Here is a 21,143-nt window from a genome sequence, read left to right on the forward strand (position 1 = left end):
TGTAGACCCTAGCTATGGATGACAGGTTATCTTTACTCAGTGTCACACAGAGGAAAAAAAAAAATACAGCTGCCTCTGCCTTATGTCAAGTTTGCACTGAAATGCTAGAGCTGCCTTACGGGCAGCTGCACCTATGTGTGAAATGGAAGAATGCTTACCCCAAGCCTCTGATTTCAGACTTTCTCCTGCTGGTATAACTGAAGAGCTCTGGACTCCCATACTGGGCTGTTTGCTTCTAGAACCATTCTCTTGCTCTTTTAGTCATTTATATCCTTTTAAGGTCAGGTATTTTGGTATGGTGGAGGATGCTATGGTGTTATGTATCCCACAGCCAGACTGGCCAGTAGCAGTGATATCTTGACTGGGGCATTATAAAATGGAGGGTATCTGTCCTGTACAGCAGTAACGTTACGTGGCAGATGGGCAGCAGTACCTGCCGGAGGAAGGAGGGCATCCCATGGTCCCCATGCTGGCACACCAGGAAGTGCTGTGCTGTAATCTGTTGCACTCAGACTGAAATTTGAGGAGCAAACTCTGTAGTTTGAAGGTAGCTGGATTTTACAGGGGCAATTATGTAATGACTTTTTGTGTGAAAACTCTTGTGATATTTCTTACTACACCCTGAATCAAAACTTAACCTCCAAACCCTAAATCTTTAGAAAACTTAATCTTAAGCACAGCTGGTTAGTAAATATAGCTGGAATCTGACATTACATGGTGTCAAATGACAAGAAAGAATTTCTTCTCAGAAATTGTCTCAAATAATTAAAATGGAAACATATTCACTGCATTAATGAAAGAATGGCCTTTGCTATGCTATCGGATAGGCTGTCTTAGTTATAGCTGAGTTATTTGCTAATAATTAAGGTATTTTTCTCATTGTTCTGCAGCCAGAAGTACCTCAGTTGTGCTGGCTTACTGTAAAAATCATAAGCATGAGAAATCTCCGCAAAGCAGATCTGTGTAAGTATCACTGGTGGAATGTTTATAGGCTAGCAAGGAAATCACTGTCACCTGAATTTAGTGCTCTTCTACACCTGTTGCTTGGATTACAGTAATGTCTCAGGTTTTTTGGCTGAAGAAGTTGTATCTATTTTCACTTTTGTTCAGACTCAATTAAAATAATTTAGAAAACAGTTAACAATAGAAATGAAATAGAATAGAAATTCTATGTTGGGAAAGTCCCTTCACTGGCTGCTCCATGGTATTTCCCTTTCTGCTAACTCTTCATTGCCCCTTTATCCACAGGTTGCCCATTTCCCTTCTGAAAGGGGGCACCTTTATGAAGGATGCAGGAAAAATCAGTAGTTGTGTTGGGTGCTGCTGTGTTTCTGTTTTCATTGCTATATCACTGTGGATGACTTGTGCATTACAATTAGAAACAGGTCAAAAAATCCCCCAAACTAAATTCTTCAGTTTTTGAAAAAGCGAAGTTTCAGGAAGTGAAGTCATACATGAATTTGCTAGGAGCTTCACAAATATTTGAAAGTAGAAGTAAAAAAACAGAAGAGCTGGCATACTTCAGCACTGTTGAAATTAAATATTTTGGCTGTTGTTAACAAATTGAATTAGTGGTTTAAAATTGACCTTTGTTTGGAATTGACATAAATGTAGATAGAAAAGTTAAATAACTCTAAACCCAGAATGTTTTCCTTTGGGTGTAATGAAATATTTAGGACTCCTCAGATGTTAATCTTTTTTCCCCTGACTGGGCAAAAGAAATAATAAAAAAGTACTGCTGTACTAATTACGCATCTTTTTGTTAACACAGTGAGCCAAACTGATTGCTATGTCAAGCTGTGGCTGCCAACAGCTTCATGTCAGGAAGCCCGGACAAGAACTGTACGCAACTGCAGAAACCCTGTCTGGAATGAAACTTTCCACTTCATGATACAAAGTGAAGTAAAGGTAGAATCTGCAGCTGTGGTAGTGAGCAGACACTTTCTAAAGGGAACATCTTCACCTGCTGCATGCAGACTCTTTAGAGAGCCTTGACGCTCATGTAGGGGCTTGAACTCGGGTATGCTGAGGAATAGGATGGTAACAGAAAGATAGTGAAAGTGTCAAGAGACATCATGAGAGATGCTGTTTCCTACCAGCAAGTAAATATGCAAGCCTTGGTATGGATTCTCTGGTGCCCTGACTGGTCTCTGTCATCTTCTAAGCACTAGAACCCCGTGAATTGGATGGGAGGTTTTATAAACCATTTAGAGGATTAGTTAACATTTTCTTACATGCAACTGTGAAGGCATTTTTGCTGTATGTTGCTGTAAGCTTGTAATACCTGCTTTATACAGTAACAGAGATGCAGTTTGTAAATTATAAAAGGTACCATAACTTAATACTGGTTTTGAAAAATTAAAAATATCTTTTAATACTAACTATTCCATCATTGAACAGGCATATTTTCAAAAGCCTAATAGGCTATAAGAAAGCAAACTGTACATTTGACATACAGACTTAAAACAGAACCATGCCTATCCTATGCTTTGAATAAGTGTAAACCCAGAGGATTGTGGATCATCTGGAATAAAGTTGAATGCTTCTTTCTGTCCCAGAACAGTTGTAAAAAACTGTTAAAATGTTTGTGGAGTTAGCAGAAATAGATTAGCAGTCAGTGCAAGTGATGCACAATCTAGATATGGGGGGTCAGCTTCCCTGTCTTAATAATGCTGCATCTTCTCATGCTGCCATGGGTGATCTGAGCCCTGAGGAATTGCAAGGGCAGTCACTACAATTTAAAGCTTGTTAAAAGAGTTTGTTAATATGCTTTATCTTCCATTTGTAAAGGGCTAAGAGTTTGCTCTCTACTATTATTTTCTGCTGATATGCCAGAATTTCTCAAGGTAGTAATTTTGAATCCATAAAAGATCTGATGAACAGCATGTGTAATCTCTACCCTGCCCAGTGCATGTTACTATCATACATGTCACTTATGCTGCCTTTCTTTTGAGCTCTTGTTCATTGCCAAATCTGGTGATTTACCTCTTCTGGGGTTAGTCCTTGACTTCGCAATCTGAGCTACAGGAGCTGTGAACTGAGCTCCACACTGTTGCAGGAGTCTGTCCACATTGAACAATGCAAGGGCTGCATGCTGACTCTTGCTAGACCTTTCTTTTGGCCTCAGTAGTCCCAGAATACGGCATTTATATGCATCTCTGCCTTTCTCCTCAGAACATCCTGGAGCTGACAGTCTGTGATGAGGATACTTTTACACCAGATGACCAGCTTTTGACTGTTCGCTTTGATGTTGCTAAAATCCAACTTGGAGAAAAAGTTCACCTGAATTTTCTGTTGAATCCAGAGGTGAGAAATGAAAAGATGAGTGAAATTAAGAGGATAGATAAAATACTCTTGGTCAGAATTTTGTCCCAAGTTACTACTTATATTAAACGTTAGAGTTGTTCTCTCACACAAAGGCTTTGTTAAAAGGACCTTATTAAAGCACAGAGTTAAATGCTTAGGGTTTAGGAGGGATAACAGTCTCCCCTCTTGTTGTGATTGCAATCAGATGCAAAATGGCTTTCCTGTTCTGAAATTTTTTTGATATTTCAAAATGTCTTTTGAAAAAAAAAAGAGCAAGACTCAAAAATGACGAAACTGATGGTTAGACATCTCGCTGTTGTAGGAGACTAACCGAGCAGGGATGGGAATAAACCTGGCCCCTTTTCTGGGCATCTGCCCTGACCCTTTGGCCAGTAGCTCACTAGGGGTACCTCCTCTCAGCTTCACCAGTGGTTTTGTCCTGCGCTTTCAGGCAGTATGCTTGGTAAATGATTATATATTCTCATGAAAATATCTCAGATTTTTTTCCACCTCCTGATAAACAACAATTTTTTAATTATTATTAATTAATTAATTTATTTTTAAATTCTCAGCAAGTCTGTTTATGATCTTTTTTTACAGGGTTACAAATATCTTTTAGGGTGGCTGAGCCAGCACAGAGTGGATAGGGCTTGATGAATGAGAATCTCCTCAATATTTTATTCTTTTCTTCTAGGTCAGTGTGTGACCTAGGAGTTTTATCTGCTGCATATGTCTCAAAAGAATGCGCTTTTTACAAGGGCATGTAGTGATATGACAGGGGATAATGGCTTTAAATCTACCCTCTTTCAGTTTAGATTAGATGTAAGGAAGTAGTTCTTCACTGTGAGGGTGGTGAGACACTGGAACAGGTTGCCCAGAGAAGATGTGGATGCCCCATCCCTGGAACTGTTCAAGGCCAGGTTGGATGGAACTTTGAGCAACCTGGTCTAGTGGAAGGTGTCCTTGCCCATGGCAGGGGGGGTGGAACTAGATGGCCTTTAAGGTCCCTTCCAACCCAAATCATGCTATGATTCTATGAATATTGTGTTTGGTTGTATTAAAGAGGGGATAAAGAGTTTCTTCTGAAATGTTTGGTTGGTGAACTTGCTGAGAGGACAGGTGGAGAAATCACACCCATCTTTTAAGAGAGCAAAATACGTACTCAGATTACTTTCTGCAAAATGTAACACCACCTCTGCTTGGAGTCTGTGTAGTAATGAGACTTCAGAGCTTTTTCACACTTCGTTAAGGGCTTGAGTTTACAATTCCTAGGAATGGTGTGTGTTCTCTTTGTTTCTAGACTGCTGTGTCAGGCTGTCCGGAAAATGCTCTTTCCCGTTTTTTTTTTTTTTTTTATTACTGTTGCTTTGGAGAGTGTTTATTAACTATTTTTCTGGAAAGCAGATCCTTACTAAGGATTTCAGTATACCTGCTCCAGCTGGCTATGACCTTCCTTAGAAAAAGCCTCATGTAACTGAGATCATTTGAGGTGTGATTCAAGCTGTGAGTTTGCTCTGAGGCATGTGCAGAGTTCGCTTAACCGTTGGCTTAGCAAGGTGGAAGTTGGGGAGATAAAACAAAGTGAGCTGTGTCTCAGGAATGTCTTGGTCAAGCTGTCCTTATTCAGATCACGACTCCTACTCAGGTGCCCATGAGGCATCATAGATTATGATCTGTACATGGATTTTTAGAACACTTAGGGTTAGTTTTGGGTTTTTTTTTTTAAAAAAGTGACTTATTAATGGAACATGCTGGGCAACCTTAATAATAGGCAGTACAGCCACCTCTGTCCATAATGATTTCTTTCATCTACCAAGATATTTCAAAAAGAGGGCTGAGGAGGCTGGATGGGTAATGTCAGAGCATCACAGTTGCTTCCTGCTGTGCCTCTTGCTCATGGTGTGGTCTAACAAGTCTTCCCATTGCTTTGCTCCAGGTTTTTCACCCACAAAAATGTGAATGGGATTTAATAGAAATGTAATTTGCGTGAGTGTGTGTACAACAGCATAAGAAGGATGGGAATGTAAGGCAGGCACAGTTAGTCAGATGTTACAAGCCAGGGTCTCCTGAACATTATTTCTGCTGTTCTTTGGATAAAGTTGGAACAGTCAGTCAGTGAGTTTGGATAGTACAGACTGGTCACAATCTGGTGCTTGATAAAGTCTGTCTTGCATCTCTGTAAGGCAACTGCTTTCTAAAATCCATCCCTCAGCCATCTGTTACAAACTGTTGCGATCACCCTGATTCACATGAAACGCGTAGGCTTTGGGAGAAATAAACAAGCAGAACCATGTGCTGCTAAGTTAATATGCCACAGATCCAGCCCTCAGAGAAGCCACCTGAGCTGTCCTTTTTACTGCCATGAACTAGTATATACAAAAATACTCTTTTCACCTTTACTGCAGTGATGATTTTACCTTGGCATCTATATTATCAGACCTGGCACAGTTTTCACACTCTCTTTGCGTAGTTAAAGTATGCTGTACAGCCAGACAGAAGAGATATTTGGCAGTAAAAGTTAGTTCTTCTGAATATGAATGAAAAATTTTACCATTGCTTGTCAGAAGGAGATTTATATCTTCCACTAATTAGTGTTTTCCTTCCTGTGGGTGATATAGAAGATCTCTCTGATATATGTTTTTGTGTGGTATTTCCTGGATTGGCTGTGTCCCACACAGGCTGATCCAGCAAATGGCTGCAGTAACATTATTCAGTCCCTCTTATGTTGTTGGTGTGTTACTCTTTTCTGTTGCTGTTTCCTGCTCTTATGCTCTTCCCCCCTTTTCATCTTGATTTGGCACTTGTGAGCTCTTTCCCTCATTCCCCTTCACAGCTTCAGTCTCTCCTCTTCTCTCTTCTTCCCTTCACCCTGGCAATTTTCATTTTCCAACTTGGCCTTTTCTCCCACAATTTTTTTAATGTTTAGTCACCACACTCTGCAGATTCTTTTTTTTTTAACCCAGACATGCTCACCACCTAGGTCCATTTATTGTCCTGCATCATTCACCTGTTATACCTTCCTTCCTTGGCATTGATTGACCCATGTCTCATCCTACTAATAAATGAATAACAGGACCTTTACCCCCTATTCCATGATACTTGATCTCCTCTTCCCCTTTGGGGGACAGTTGGTTTGTAAACAGTAGAGCGGTGGAGAGACTTGAAATGAAAGGGCAGCCAAAGAAGGCTCCATCCATTTACATTATGATGCAGAGAGTGTGGGAATAGCAAAACCTTGAAAACCTTGCAAGGGAGGGTTATACAAAATCATCAGAGCTCTATCAAAGGAAAAAGTTTATGCGTACATTTTCCTTAAATGAAAAATAAATCTTATTTTCAGAATCAGGAAGAACTAGAAGTGGAATTTCTACTGGAAAACATGTGAGTAAAGCCTAAATGTTACAGAATTTGTCATCAGAAAACTTTGCATTTTAGAGAGAGTGGTAGTGCAGCACTGGGGAAGTGGCTTCATGAATCTGTGCCTAGACATCCCATCTCAGCAGCTTCCCCATGGTTGCTTTTCTCTCCTGAATCTGGTGAAATCCCTTCTCGAGTGACAGTCTCAATTACTATTTATAGCTGAGGGTGGGTGTTTATTTTGTAATTCAGCCTAAGGAGAGATGATGCTCATCAAGGAAGGTAAGAAAGAGGGAGTGTCCCTAGGAACTATGGGACTGCGACCTGGCAGCGAGCATGAGACAGAGGTGAAAGAAGTGCTGATGGCACTTGGCAGCTAGAAAAACTGAGTTCAGAGAACTGTTTTCATTTAAAAGATTATTGCTCATATACCCACTCTTAAATAAACCTCTTTCCTTTTCAGTCCAGGTGTATCTGAGAACATCATTACTAATGGCGTACTAGTGGTAATTGTTTCATTTTTTTATGCTTATGTTCTTGCAGAACTGAAGGATGTAGTTGGAAAAACTATGCCTTTAGGCATAGCTTTTACTCTTTTTCAGATGAGGCACAGGTGTGGTTGTAAAGTTTTGAACTTGGCCATGCTTGTAATGCGTTCTATGTTGGGAGAGGCTTGGACCAGCACTCTGCCACAGTGCCAGTGAGCTGCTCACTGATGAAATGGCAGTAAATAAGGAAACTTGGGAAGGGACTGAATCCAGTGTCACTGCAGAGTTTACTACTGAATGTCTACCTTGCAGCCGAAGGCTCTTTTCACACCATGTCTGAAGTACTGTGCTGCTACTTCCTCCTATGCAGCACTCTCTTGGGAAGTTTCAGCTTCATCCCAGAGGTATTGAAGTAGAGGCCCGTTTGTCCAGTTGTTTTGCAGAGTTGTATCCTTCAGCTCACTCTTCTGTAGACAAAAGTTAAAGCGTGGCCTAGATGGGGAGAAAAATTTCTTGTGTTAACTGTTGGGGATTGAATGGTATTTAAATATAATGGGACAGATCCACAGCTATCCTAGCTCCCTTGACCACAGTATTGCTTGCATGATTTATACAAGAGAATCAGCCTCTGTAATTTCTTCACGTTCACAGGACATCATGGCCAAGCCTGGTGTTTCTACAGGACCCCTAGATCTTCAGGGAGGATCCTGAACTGTTTCTGTGACCAGTGATTTTATTGCTTATCTCTTCCAGTCTCGTGAAATTTCCTGTTTGGAAGTACATGTGAATGAAACAAAAATGAAGAGATCTTACACAAGTGAGGTTACTGATATGAATCGTTTGTCACTGCTTTTTGTGCTATGGGAGAAGCAGCTGAATTTAGATAAATATTTGGTCTGCTTTAGTCTCTATTTGTATCAGGGCTGCTTGGGGATTGATTGAGGTGTTTCCTGAATTACTTACTTGCTAATAGTGAGAATCCTCTGGAGGTGGTGTGACTGTGTAGCTCAAGGGAAACTGTGGAGGTGGCTGGGAGACTCAGAATCATCACTGCAGTGTGATGGAACTGGAATTCCTGTGATGAGAACAGAAAATAAAAGAGGGGAGACACAACTATAAGGAGTGGAAAGACTACTGTGGAAACTCAGGGGGTGTGAACGCTGCTTGTGGCATCCACTGGTCTAACATGTTCTCCATTGCTTGGCAGGGGAGAGGTTGCAATGCTGCACCAGCCTTTTGCTGCTTATTCTGTGGCCCTTGTTCACGCTGATTATGGGGGAGGAAAAACATTGTGGCCCAGATTAATGTTGACTGCACTAAGGCTGAAACTTTACTTGAGGCTTTTTTATTTGTTATTTTTCAGGGCTAGATGCAGTTAACATTTTACTGTGGTTTGTTTCTTGTTCTTAGGGAGAGATTTCACGTTCACAATGAAAGGATCCTATGAAGAAACCCAGGATGTTTCCAAAGGTCCTGGCTGCAGACAAGGAAGCAGTGAAACCACCATGTTCCATTACATCAAGCACAGTCAACCCAGACTGCACATGATGCTGCCAAAGGAGTGTTTTTTCTGTGGTGTATGTTTTGCTTGTGGACAGTGATAATAGCTAAAGTAACTTTTGGGAGAAGCATGATGAATTAGCCGTGCTCTGGTAGGTTTGTACTTATAGGTTCTAAATAATTTTCTCCTTATAACAATTTTTTTCCTGCTTTAATTCAGCATGGCTCATCTAGGAGGGAAATGGATGTAACTAGTCCTCTGGCTGTGCCTCTTCATTCTCTGGACTTGGGAAAGAAAGTGACAGTGATGAGAGTGAGTAACCTTTGGCAGCATTTGGAATTATTTCAGCAAGTGTAAGCTGTATCTATGTGACACCTGCTCCGTTATTAATTTGGTTATTAAATGTGTACTAGCTGAGTTATATGTATGTTCAGCTCTGCATACACTTGAAAGTATAACTATTATTCAGGGAAAAAGTAGCATATTCAGAATTGCTGATCGCTTTAAAAGTATTTTAAAAGCAGGATCTTAGTGGTGATTCTGTGCAGAAGGCCTGAGAAGAGACCAAAGATTTATCATTCGACTATGTATCTGAATAATTGTTAATACTGTAAAACTTGCTTTTGCAAACTTTCAATTCTACCTAAAATTCATGGTGTTTTCATTCTTGATTCTCAGGGTGAATCTTATGAGGTGTCTGTGAAGGAAGCAGATGGGTAAATCTTTTATTTCTTTTGAATGATTACTTTGGCCATCTTCTATCCTTTCATAGTATCATCTTTAGATGAACGCAAGCTACAGCTTAAACTAGCTCATTTTGAAGCAAGGAATAAAGATTGTAATTGGTTAAAGAAGACTAAAATATGGGGAAAGGTTAATAATATGATGCATGCTTTTAAATTGCTTGGTAAGAGTTCAGCATAGAATAGGTGGTACGTAGTCATGGGGTATAACCAGTCACAGTGTTTTTCCTAATGTGAATGCTTCTTAATTTTGATATTAAGAATCCCTCTGTCTTTTAACCTTTATCTGTAACACACACATGCTTATGTGTAACATTTCTAACGTGTTTCTAACACCATTATGCATCTACCAGTCCTCTGAAGGTCGTTTTTCAATGAAACAAGTGGAAAGTAATTTATTGACTGGCTTGCAGTGATTTTTCCAAAGGCCAACATTACCCCCTACTGATTAGTTAGCTACATTGCAAGCACTAACTGCAGACAGAGATAAATCAGAGGTTTTTACTGAATATTAATTACAAGTCACAGAAGGGATGAAATAACCTTTTGGCTGAAAACCCCCTGAAACAGTAGCCCTGTGAAAATAGAAGTTCCAGAATTAATGATGCACATGATGTTCATAATCATGTACAGATATGAAGGGATACGCTTGAGACATTTTCTGACTCAAGTATTTACAGCACAAGCTCTTAGTAGAGATAACCCTACCATGGTATTAGGGTGAGTTTGCCTAAAGCATGTTAAGTTTAAGTAACTGCTTAGGCCCCTCTGCTCTTCAGGAAACACATACGTGGCAAGAGAATGTGAAGAGGTGTCCAAATTTCAGAGCTTTATGTGAAACAGCTTGAATTCAGTTATGTTCCTTTTTTTTCATCAGCAGAGAATTTGATTCATTTAACATCCTCACGATGGTGTGAAATAGTTCAGGACATGATTCTGGTCTAAAATCTCCACAGCAAGGCAAAACTACAGGGCCTGTGATATCCATTTACCTGCCTTCATTTGCATAGGGGAACCTTCATGTGCATGGAAGTAGCCTTTCTTTAAACTGGTTTATTGTTGTTGCTGGTTTTGCTTGATGACTCAGGCTGTAGCTCTAGAAGTGGCTTACAGGTAACATGTTCTGTTCTTATGCTCTAGTTGCAAGAATTTAGATCTGCGTTTGGGGTTTGATCTATGTGCAGAGGAGCATGATTTCATCTGTAAAAGGAAGAAGGTGGTTGCTGCTGCTCTGAAAAATGTTCTTCATTTAGATGAAGACCTGCAGGTGGATGAGGTATGTGGGGACAGCATCTTGGGAACTTGAAATATTCTGCACCAGTTTGAATGAAGTGGATGTGATGTACTTGCATGACTACCCATAGAGCTCCTCCACATCTTCTAGACCGAAATGTATAGGCCATCATATGCACTTAAGATTGTATCCAAGATTTTTTGGCACAGAGAAAAGAGGAAGTGTCAGGAGGTCAGTTATAGCTCCTTTATTCTCTGCTAACCTCCATCCTCACTCAGGGGCACCCAAAGAACATATTTATTGAGATGAACATGTGTATAACTGTCATGGTTTAACCCCAGCCAGCAACAAAGCACCACGCAGCCGCTCACTCACTCCCCCCCCCCCAGTGGGATGGGGGAGAAAATAGGGAAAAGAAGTAGAACTCGTGGGTTGAGATAAAAAAGGTTTAATAGAACAGAAAAGAAGAAACTAATAATGATAATGATAACACTAATAAAATGACAACAGCAATAATAAAAGGGTTGGAATGTACAAATGATGCACAGTGCATTTGCTCACCACCCGTCGATCATCACCCAGCTAGTTTCCGAGCGGCGATCCCCTGCCCCCACTCCCCCCAGTTTCTGTAGTAGATGTAGCGTCACGTGGTATGGAATGCCCTGTTGACCACTTTGGGTCAGGTGCCCTGGCTGTGTCCTGTGCCAACTTCTTGTGCCCCTCCAGCTTTCTCGCTGGCTGGGCATGAGAAGCTGAAAAATCCTTGACTTTAGTCTAAACACTACTTAGCAACAACTGAAAACATCAGCGTTATCAACATTCTTCTCATACTGAACTCAAAACACTGTACCAGCTACTAGGAAGACAATTAACTCTATCCCAGCTGAAACCAGGATAACAACAGCAACCAAACCAAATGGTGAAGTTTGGTTGCTTGGACTGAGACTGTTTCTCCTCAGTTTGGCACCCCTCCTCTTCTCTGCTGCTACACAGGGCTCACAGAGGAAGGCTGCAGCTCTCCCTTAGCACACTGGTACAGCAGCATCTGTCTTGTATGTTTTTCGCTGTGTTACCTCTTGCTTTCTCCTCTCCTGGGGATCCCTGGACTCAGAGGTAGCTGCTCTGTTACTGGAGGACAGTAATCTGTTATGGGGCTGTGGTGCTCGGAGCAAGAGTCAGGAAGGGACTCTTCTGCAACTGGGAGAATGTGCCTGTGTAGGATTTCCTCCACTGCTCTCCTCAGCCCCCAGGACAGCATTTTTTAACTAAGTCGAAGTGCTCATGAACTTAAATAACAAGTAGAATAGGACTTGTTATTAAATGAGAATAAAGGGTTATTGAGTCACATTAAAATACAAAAAACAAAACCCCCAAGTAGATGATAAAATACAATGAAGACAAGATTAAAGGTCATGGCAAGATACGTTCCTAAAACCGAATAAATTTGTTGTCTCAGTTTTGGTAAGTGCTACCTATGGCACAAAGGGAGGATGGCTAACAAAATTGCTGCATCCTTGAGGAAAGTAAGACCAAATTACATATAGCATTTATGTCAGGGGAGGGGGAGGTAATCTGGGTAACAAAGAGGAAATTAAAATAAATCTATAAAGCTTGGCACCATCTGCCTGGAGAATAGCAAATGTTGTATATAAACTTAGAGGAAGAAAAAATTATGCAGGCAGCTTTTGCTCTGCTCCTCTGCCCTCGGTTATACTCAGGATTTTAAAATGTGTTTTGAGGGAAAGATGTGAGGAAAAAGGAAAAATGGGAAACATACAGAAAAGACTTTACAAATCTGAAAATAGATTATGCCATACAACAGCCATACTTACAGCTTCTGATTTACCAAAGCATCACTGATCAGGAAGATGCTTTCAGCATATGCTAAGTCCAACCAAAGTTTACACAACTCAGACACACACCTAAGCGCTGCCATGAAGAGGGTGAATTGAATCCAAACCTACCTGAATCAGGGTGTTGCTATTACTTTTTCTGCATGCCCATCACTTCCCTATTTCATCTGGTGATGAACGAATCTGTGCCTTTGTGTGTTGAGCAGGTGCCAGTGGTGGCAGTCGTGACCACCGCAGGGGGCGTGCGGTCCATGACGGCTATGTGTGGCAGTCTTCTGGCTCTCCAGGAGTTGGGTGTTTTGGACTGTGTCTCATACATCAGTGGTTTATCTGCCACAACATGGTAAGGAGAGCTGGGCTTGTGCTTGCTGTTTGTGTTAGCAGAGTGATAACCTGGTGAAGCATAGTGCCTTGCTGCCGAATTTTACTCAGTGTGATGCTGGGGCTTGGCTTCCTTCTGATGCTCACCCATTTCATGGGACCGCTCAGTCCTGTAGCCCTTATTTCTTCTAGTTACAAGAAACAAATTGAGTGAGAACTACTATATTTCTATAACTGCACTGAAGTATTTACAGAAACTAAAAGAAAAGAGCACAACCCAGGATGGTTTACCTGTATCTCCTTGCAGTTCAGTGTAGGTGACAAACCCACCTGCAGCTGTTCTGTGGCTCGGATACACGCCTTTCTGCCATGCCATACAGTATGAGTTCTCCTGGGGGCTGCACTTGTTTCTGTCATAAACTCGGTGCCTGATGCAGAGAATGGGTGGGAAAAGTGGTTATTTTTTGATGAAAATTCTGTATGACTCAGCTCCATTTCTCCTTTCCCAGTTACCTGACAGAAAAGATTCCTATGTTAAGATGGGGGTTAGAGGTGTCTTTGTGTTTCAGTTTGAATGAAAAGTGGTTATTTATGGCAATGAACAAGGGACTGAATAGGGCCTGCTAGGCCAAAAAGCTGGCATTTTCTTGGGAATGTGAGAAATGAGGATTGCTTCCTGGGGGAGAAGTAAACTTTTTGATTGCCAGTGCAGACAAATGAGATGTTAATCATGAGTCAGAGAAGATGCTGCAGAGGTGCAAGAGAAGCAATGTAGCTGGAGACCTGGGGTCTTGAATCTTTGAAAGGATGCAGACCTGATACCCGAGCAAGCTTGAGAGCAATAAGAAAAAGAAAAGTAGGAAAATATTGTTTTCCTTTCCTTTGTGTATCTCTTGGGTTATCTAGTTGCATGTAACACTTCAGAAATCCTCTTGTAATATTTGTCTGGCTCCACTCTTAAATGGATCTGAAAAGGAGAATTCAAAAGAAAAGCCCTGCGAAACAGGGAGTGTCATGCACACAATGTTGACTGCCTTGCATGACTAGCAGGGGTCTAGGGCTTTAAAGTGTTTTGCCTCTGGAGGGCTGCTCTAAAAAGATCCATGAGACAGAACTAGAACAAGTGGGTTGGGGGATGAGAATGGATGACTGGAATCTGCCTGAACTCTGGGAACTGAAATCTCAAGCAGACTGGCCCTGTGTGTGCCAAGAGTCTGAGGTGACCCGCCTGCTGCATGCCCAAGGAGGGGAGCTCTTGCACTTGTCCAGGGCAATGTTTGCTGCTAAACTCCTGCTTAACATTTCACACCGTGTCTGAAACAGCTGAGGGAACTGGCCTCACACAGAAGCTGTGGCTTGAACCTGGACAATCAAAGGCTAATTCTAGTAAAACTGTGTTAAGTTATGGGTGTTGCTTTATTACTCTTTTGATTCTGAGAAGAAACAAGCTAGGATGATTTTGAATGTATCGCTACAGCAAAAATATCGTTTTATAGTCTAAATTCTGCCTGGGCTTTGAACTGCTCTTCCAAGGTAAAAGTTGGAGGGTAAGAGCCTTGTGTATCCTGAAACAAAACGCTTATGTGAGGTATAAGCCCATGAATTGTCATGTACCCAGTGATGAACCACAGTATGTTTCTTTTTACCAGGACCATGGCAAAGTTATATGAAGATGCAAATTGGTCACAGAATGATCTCAGAGGGCCAATTGGTGATATCAGGAAACATGTGATCAAGAGCAAGCTGCACTGTTTCTCATTGGATCATATGAAATACTATGAAAAGGAGCTTTGTGAAAGAAAGCAAGAGGGGCACAAGCTCTCCTTTACAGATTTATGGGGACTCTTCATTGACTGTATGCTACATCATCAGGTATTGTATATCTATCCCTTATTCTAGAGGATTTCTAACTTTTCATGTCTAAAGTTCTGGATTCAGTTATAGGAAAGACCCTCAAAATTTCTGAGGGATCTTTCTTTGGCTTTTTAGAAGAAAAATAACACAGTAAGCCTAAAATGCAAGCATATAGGGGAAATTTCTGGGCATTTAAAAAGTCAAGGTGTTAATGAAACTGATTTTCCATCTTCAATTTCAGATCAAATGAGCATTCTAGTAACATACAGAGGAGAGGTGGCTCTGACAGAGCTAAGTTCAGGCATAGGAATATATAGCCAGTAAACAAAGCCGTATTGAATGAAGTGGGCCCTGGTTGGCTTTTATCTGCAGCACCTCCAGGGTAGCTAAATATCTTTATCTTTCCTTAAAGCAAGTCATATCCTAGTGACTGCACAGACAAGTTTCTCACATTTTTGCTCTATCCGCCATTCCAAAATCCCTGGAAGCATCAGTCACAATGTTTTGGCGAAGTTTGATAACAGATAATGCATGAACACATTTGTGTGGTCAAACAACTGAAGTACACAGAACAAAAATCTGCTGAGGTTTAGGAGCCGTTTCATTGATAGTCCATGCTTAGATACTGTTTTAGGTCCATGCATCACGTTCTTCTTTTACAATGACTTCTGTTCTTTATAAACAGGAAAGTACTCACAAACTCTCTGATCAGCAACTGGCAGTAAATCAGGGGCAGAATCCACTGCCCGTATACCTGTCCCTCAATGTCAAGGATGACTTTAGCACTCTGGATTTTAAAGGTAATGATCATTATACGGACTTTTATAAATCTAAGGAGTTTCCTTTTAATGCTGGGTGAATGCCAAAAGCTTTTACTCTATGTCCAAGCTAATAAATCTTTTAAATAATTTCTTTTTCCCCTGTCTTCGCACCTGGGTTCTGACTTGGATGAAAAACATGCATCCTAATACTATGGTAGGGAGATACCTGTGCAAAGACACTGCCCTGTGAGGGGCAGAGATGCCTTTTGCTGGCAGCCTTGAGAGCCATCACCACTGCTCTTTCTCACTCTCATCCCCACCTACTCCTCACAGCCTCTTTCAGCTGCTGGGGTTCCTGCCCAGGCACCAGTAGTCCAAGAGAGTTGTGAAGAGCTGGGGGAGGAGGGCAAGGATGGGAGGAGAAGGGAGATGTGGAGGGGGCTGAGAGGGGAAGGAAGCTCCCAGCAGCCAGAGAGGGATCTGAGGAGGGGCAGTGCTCTGTGCCCTGATCAATGATGCTGATCACTAACTATTTCCGTGGTGTTTTCTGGCCCTAACGAAGCAGGAGATCCTGCAACTGAGCACAATCATCTGCACAGTCTGCAGTCTCAGTGTGTTCAGCCAAAGTTTGGGTGGGTTTTGGTCAGAGTTTTTTTACCTTCACAAGGCAGTGATTATCAGAGTCTGAGAATGAATGGTAGCTGGTGTCATTGCTGACTCAGAAGAACTAAAACCACCACATCTTACGTAGGGCCTTAGCAGTCAGTGGACTTTCAGCCCCAATTTGTTCTTCCTAGTACAGAAATGGACCTGAACCCCAAGCTGGATGGATTTTCACAGTGTTAGTGGAGGAAGTAAATTTAGCTTTTGCATTCACCAATCTAACATGCAATGCGTTGAAGGGCACCTGTTTGTTTCAAAACATGGTGATTTGAACTGCCTGTCACCAACATGCTGAAGCTACAGGCCTTGTTCTTCCAGCATTGGATTCTCTAAGCTGTTACTTTTACATGTGTTCAGGTGGCTGCAATAAGTCCTTCTTGATGCCTTATTTGCAGAGTGGGTGGAGTTCACACCTTATGAGGTGGGTTTCCTGAAATATGGGGCCTTTGTTCGTTCAGAGGATTTTGGTAGTGAGTTCTTCATGGGTCACCTGATGAAGAAGATCCCAGAGTCCCGCATCTGCTTCTTGGAAGGTGATTTACTATCTCAGAAAACATCACCTTTATAACCACATAGTTGACTACACAGACCTGGCATATAATAACTACTGGTCTGCAAGGAGCAATACCAGTACACCAAATAATGTATCTGATGCAGTCATTTTAAATCTCAAATGAACCGGCCAAAAGTAACAAAAGAGGAAGCAAATACTTGAGACAAATGTAGTTAATTTGCTGAACTTCTTAGGTTAGATCAAAACAGAGCACACACATTAGAACTGATCTTTTGAAGTATTAAAATCACAGTCTGACTTGTATAAACAGCCAAGTTTCTAAAATGGCCTAGTCATAAGCCAGACATGATGTGGAATGGCATGGCATTTGATATTCATACTAAAATTTGTAATATTTCATAACTAGAACAGTGCTAATTTAAACAACCACAGAGACCGAATCCAGAGGTTGTCACAGCTGTGCTCTAAAAATTCAAAGCAGTATTAAGTGTGGCTTTTTTTTTTTTTTTTTTTAAACTTTCAAGGCACATGGAGTAATATATTTTCCCAGAATTTTATGGATGCTGTCTACCTCTCGGGTCATTCAGAGGACTTCTGGCACAGATGGACCCGAGGCACTGAGCATGACATTGGTTAGTTATTTGGGTTACTTTTTACTTGCATCTGCATTGTCTTCACACCTCTCTGAAATGTGAAACCTGACATTTGGTAAAGGGTTTGGTTTTGTGTCCTGTTTCTGGGTTAGGGGACACCAGGCCTTTGGGAATGAAGGAAAAACAGGAGAGAAACAGTTGTGCTGGAAAACAGGAAAAAACATTGCGCTGCTCACTGTGCAACATCCCTGGGGAGTTTTGTTAGTCACAAGAGGGTTATCATGAGTCCTTTGGGGAGGGAGAGGCCAGACAGGGAACAACATGATGATGCTGTGGCTCTGAAACCCACCTCTGCCTAGAACAGTCTGTATGTCGGTGTGTGCACTCCATCACAAATGGGGCCGTGGTGGTTTGGCTGCCCAGCCCCTATTTCTTTGTTATTATCAGTATCAGAGAAACACTCTAAACAAAGGCAGACACATACCCTCTTCTCATTCTTCCTACAGAGGAACACCCTGCTCTGCCCAAGAAGCCTCATGAACAGACAACTTGCTTATCCATTCCCAAAGGTTGTCTTTCCAATACTCTTCGAGAAATGATGACTGGACGGCCAGTGGTTTCAACTTATCATAATTTCCTCAAGGGCTTACAGCTACATAACAAGTATTTAGAGAATGAGAGCTTCTGCATGTGGAAAGGTAATAGTAAATTATTTTAGATGCATCTTTGAAGGTGATTTGAGTGCTGCTACTTGCCAAGGACAAGTATTTGATAAGCTTTAGCACAAAGGCAAATTTTGATTAAAATTATTTGATTAATATGTCTGTGGAATGTGTTTTGCTGAGCCCCAGATGATGTACTGCTGGTCTTGTTTCTGTCTTGGAGAAGCCACAGCAGGCTTGCTTGAATTCTGTTCTTCCTACAGAAAAATGACTTACAGCTTTGACTGAAGCTAAATAGCCACAAATTTACACCAGCTAAAAAAGCAGGTTAATGTATCACTTTGGATGAGCCTGAGTCTCAGAACTGCTCCCTCTTACTGATCTCAGAGTTGAGCTATATATGCTAAAACTGTGTCAAAGACAAATATTTAAACGTGGGCTTTGTGTCAAAGGCTAATGTAAGCTTGGGCTGTCCTTTCTTTCCTTGTTATGCTGATTTGGGAAAAAAAAGGACTTGCTCCTGCAGTAATTAATCGATAATATAAGCTTTTGACTTTCAGACACAGTGCTGGATTCTTCTCCCAATCAGCTGAATGAAATGAGTGACTACCTCAAGCTGGTAGATACAGCTTTCTTCATCAACACCAGCTGTCCACCCATTCTGAGGCCAGAGAGGAAAGTGGATGTCATTTTGCATTTAAATTACAGCGGAGGATCACAGACTCTGGTGATGTTTTGAAGTAGTGATTCTTTATCTGTATGAGTCCAGCAGCTAAATTACCACATTTCTCTTTTTTTCAGAAAATGGTCTGGTTTTTATTAAGTTAAATGATCATATCAGTGATACTATTAACTGTAATGTCACTGTCTTTATCCGGGGTATTTTCAGTAGCTTTGTGGAACACACACGTGGACACAGACATATAGAAGATAACCTGTTCTGTGTATCTGTGCAGATTTGTCATTGTGGTACCAAGTTCCTCAATAGTTAGTTAAATAACTTCTACAAAGTAATTAGTTAATACAAAATTTTGCTATTTTTGAATTAAAATTTGGTATTTTTCTTTTTTGTTTGACTCTTGGTGTTTGCATAAGTTTCAGTCAAGTTTTTGTTTTTCTGTGAAGAAACATTGAGGAGTGTATATGATTGAAATTAATGTAATTTATTTCTAGGAGGACATGAGGACATTGATTGTTAGGTGCACTGAATGCAAACACTCAAGAACCTGTGACGTGAGATACCATATGTAATCAAAATTTTCTGATCCAAGTCCTCTATTATGCCCACTAAATCACAAAAATGATCTGTATTTCATATAAATTTCAGAAAACAGTAATCTTGCTTTAAAAATGTACAGTGTTAGCAAATCAACCAAATTTCTATTACCGAGAGTATATTAAAATCAAGAGGGTATGCTTGTTCCAGTGCACAGTTAGCCTTATTTGTAAACATATAAATCAATCACAGATTGCCTAGCGCAGTAAAATATCAATTATAGGGCTTGGTAGCCTTATTTCAACCTCTGTTTGTGTTGTAACGCTCCTTTTTGTTGAACCAGCCACTGGACCTATTCTCAGAGTACTGTTCGGAGCATGGGATCCCATTCCCAAGCACGGACCTGAGCCAGGAAGACCGGGAACATCTGAAGGAATGCTATGTGTTTGAGGACAGCTTAGAGGCACCAATCTTGGCCTATTTCCCACTGGTGTGTGATACCTTCCAAAAATACAAGACACCGAGTAAGTTAACAGCATTAATCAATCATTTTTTTTGAGGTTGTCACATCCAGTTATTCATTGAATTTGTTCCTCTTCTAAAACAAGAGACTGGCAAGCTTGTCAGTTGGCTCAGTTATCATGTTCCCAGTCCTGTTGTGATGGATATAGTGTTGGCCAACTAATCAGGGATTGAACTGAAGAGTTTCAAAATTAAAAGCGTGAATAGCTGCAGCTTGAGGCAAAACCCCTTATCTGACATCCAGGACAGTTTGTGTTCCTTTGATAATAAAGGACTGGAGGCATCTACTAAGTTATATCCACTAGTAGCTAACACTGTCACTTGCAGTCTTGTAATGAGATACTATGTTTATTTTGTTAAAAAAGGTAGCATCCTCTTGTTAATTTGTTTACATGAAAAAACGAGACTAGAAAGTGCTGAAAACATACAATGAAGCAAAGGATTTGCCAGGGTAACAAGCTGCTTTGATATCTGTCACTTTTTAAAAAGTTGCCAGATTATTTTCTTTAGTTCAGCAATAGAATAAATAGTGATTTGTTTGTTTCACCAAAAAAACTACCTGGCAAATTAATTTTCAGTTTACAAATACTTTTGCCTGCTTCAGCTCCAGTTTTCTTGCTTTCCTCAAAACCTGACCAAAAATCCATGTACCAGCTTACTGGAAAAGATCTCATGTAGTTCATAATCTTATTTGTCCTGCTGCATGTGCTGAAAATCTCAGCCACCTGAGAGGGAGAATTCCCAACACAGAAGCTTACTGGTGTCATTTTTTACCAGTTGGTAGATAAGGAGCTGTCAGCTCAGCACCCAATGGAAAAGTTAAAAATACAAAACTCCAAATCTGCAGAAGTGAAATATTCTGATGGAAAACTTTAATTTAGAGAGGAAAGCATTTTGCATGGAAAAGTTGTTCTGCCAGTCAATTCTGGGTCAGCTGTGACTGTACTCAAGCAGGGAAGTAGCGGATTTTATTAGTGCAGCAGATGTAGTATCTATACAGTAATTAAATCCTGAACCATTTTCCTGAGAGAATTCAGTTTCTTGTGGCTGTTACTGTGCATTTTGCATTACCTGGTAGGAGTCTTCCACCTCAGTAACATTGCTGTTTTGAACTTCGCTATGTTCTTACTTCAGATGTGGAACGCAGTCCCACAGAGATGGAGCAGGGAAGAGTAGATGTGTCCAACTGTACTGCTCCCTATGGCACTGGTCTGCTTACATATACTGAAGAGAATTTCAACAAGTTGCTGAACCTGTGCAGATACAACATCCTGAATAATAAATGTTTAATTCTTCAGGCTTTGCGAACTGCAGTGGAACGAAAGAAGCGATTTAAAAACTGTTCTTCACCTCAGTCATCTAAACTCTCTTAAAATATATTTTGATGAATCTCATCAGAAGGAGATATACAAATGTTTTGGTAATGGACTAACAAATATTCAGGGAACATGAATCCATACAGAATGAACATCCACGTTAGCTTGTTAAAGAACATTATGTATTTTATTCAGTACTGTCTGTGAGGGCTGATGCTGGTTCTGGCATTTAAGTCATT

General features: G+C 40.8%; 1 protein-coding gene across 1 annotated transcript; it reads left to right on the forward strand.

Annotated features, from left to right (window-relative positions):
• The first annotated feature begins 920 nt into the window (after positions 1-920).
• Positions 921-20,961, forward strand: LOC104839736 (cytosolic phospholipase A2 epsilon-like). Its single transcript, XM_010580194.1, has 17 exons — positions 921-963; positions 1,772-1,908; positions 3,175-3,306; positions 7,905-7,968; positions 8,562-8,728; positions 8,872-8,964; positions 9,331-9,368; positions 10,536-10,671; positions 12,689-12,825; positions 14,453-14,675; positions 15,343-15,457; positions 16,477-16,614; positions 17,120-17,227; positions 17,695-17,886; positions 18,411-18,577; positions 19,410-19,590; positions 20,723-20,961. Exons 1-17 carry the CDS (start codon positions 936-938, stop codon positions 20,959-20,961), a joined length of 2,295 nt encoding a protein of 764 aa, XP_010578496.1. The 5' UTR covers positions 921-935.
• Positions 20,962-21,143: the final 182 nt, after the last annotated feature.

The sequence above is a fragment of the Haliaeetus leucocephalus genome, unplaced genomic scaffold (genome assembly GCF_000737465.1).
Source record: "Haliaeetus leucocephalus isolate CR32 unplaced genomic scaffold, Haliaeetus_leucocephalus-4.0 Scaffold696, whole genome shotgun sequence".
Taxonomy (NCBI): domain Eukaryota; kingdom Metazoa; phylum Chordata; class Aves; order Accipitriformes; family Accipitridae; genus Haliaeetus; species Haliaeetus leucocephalus.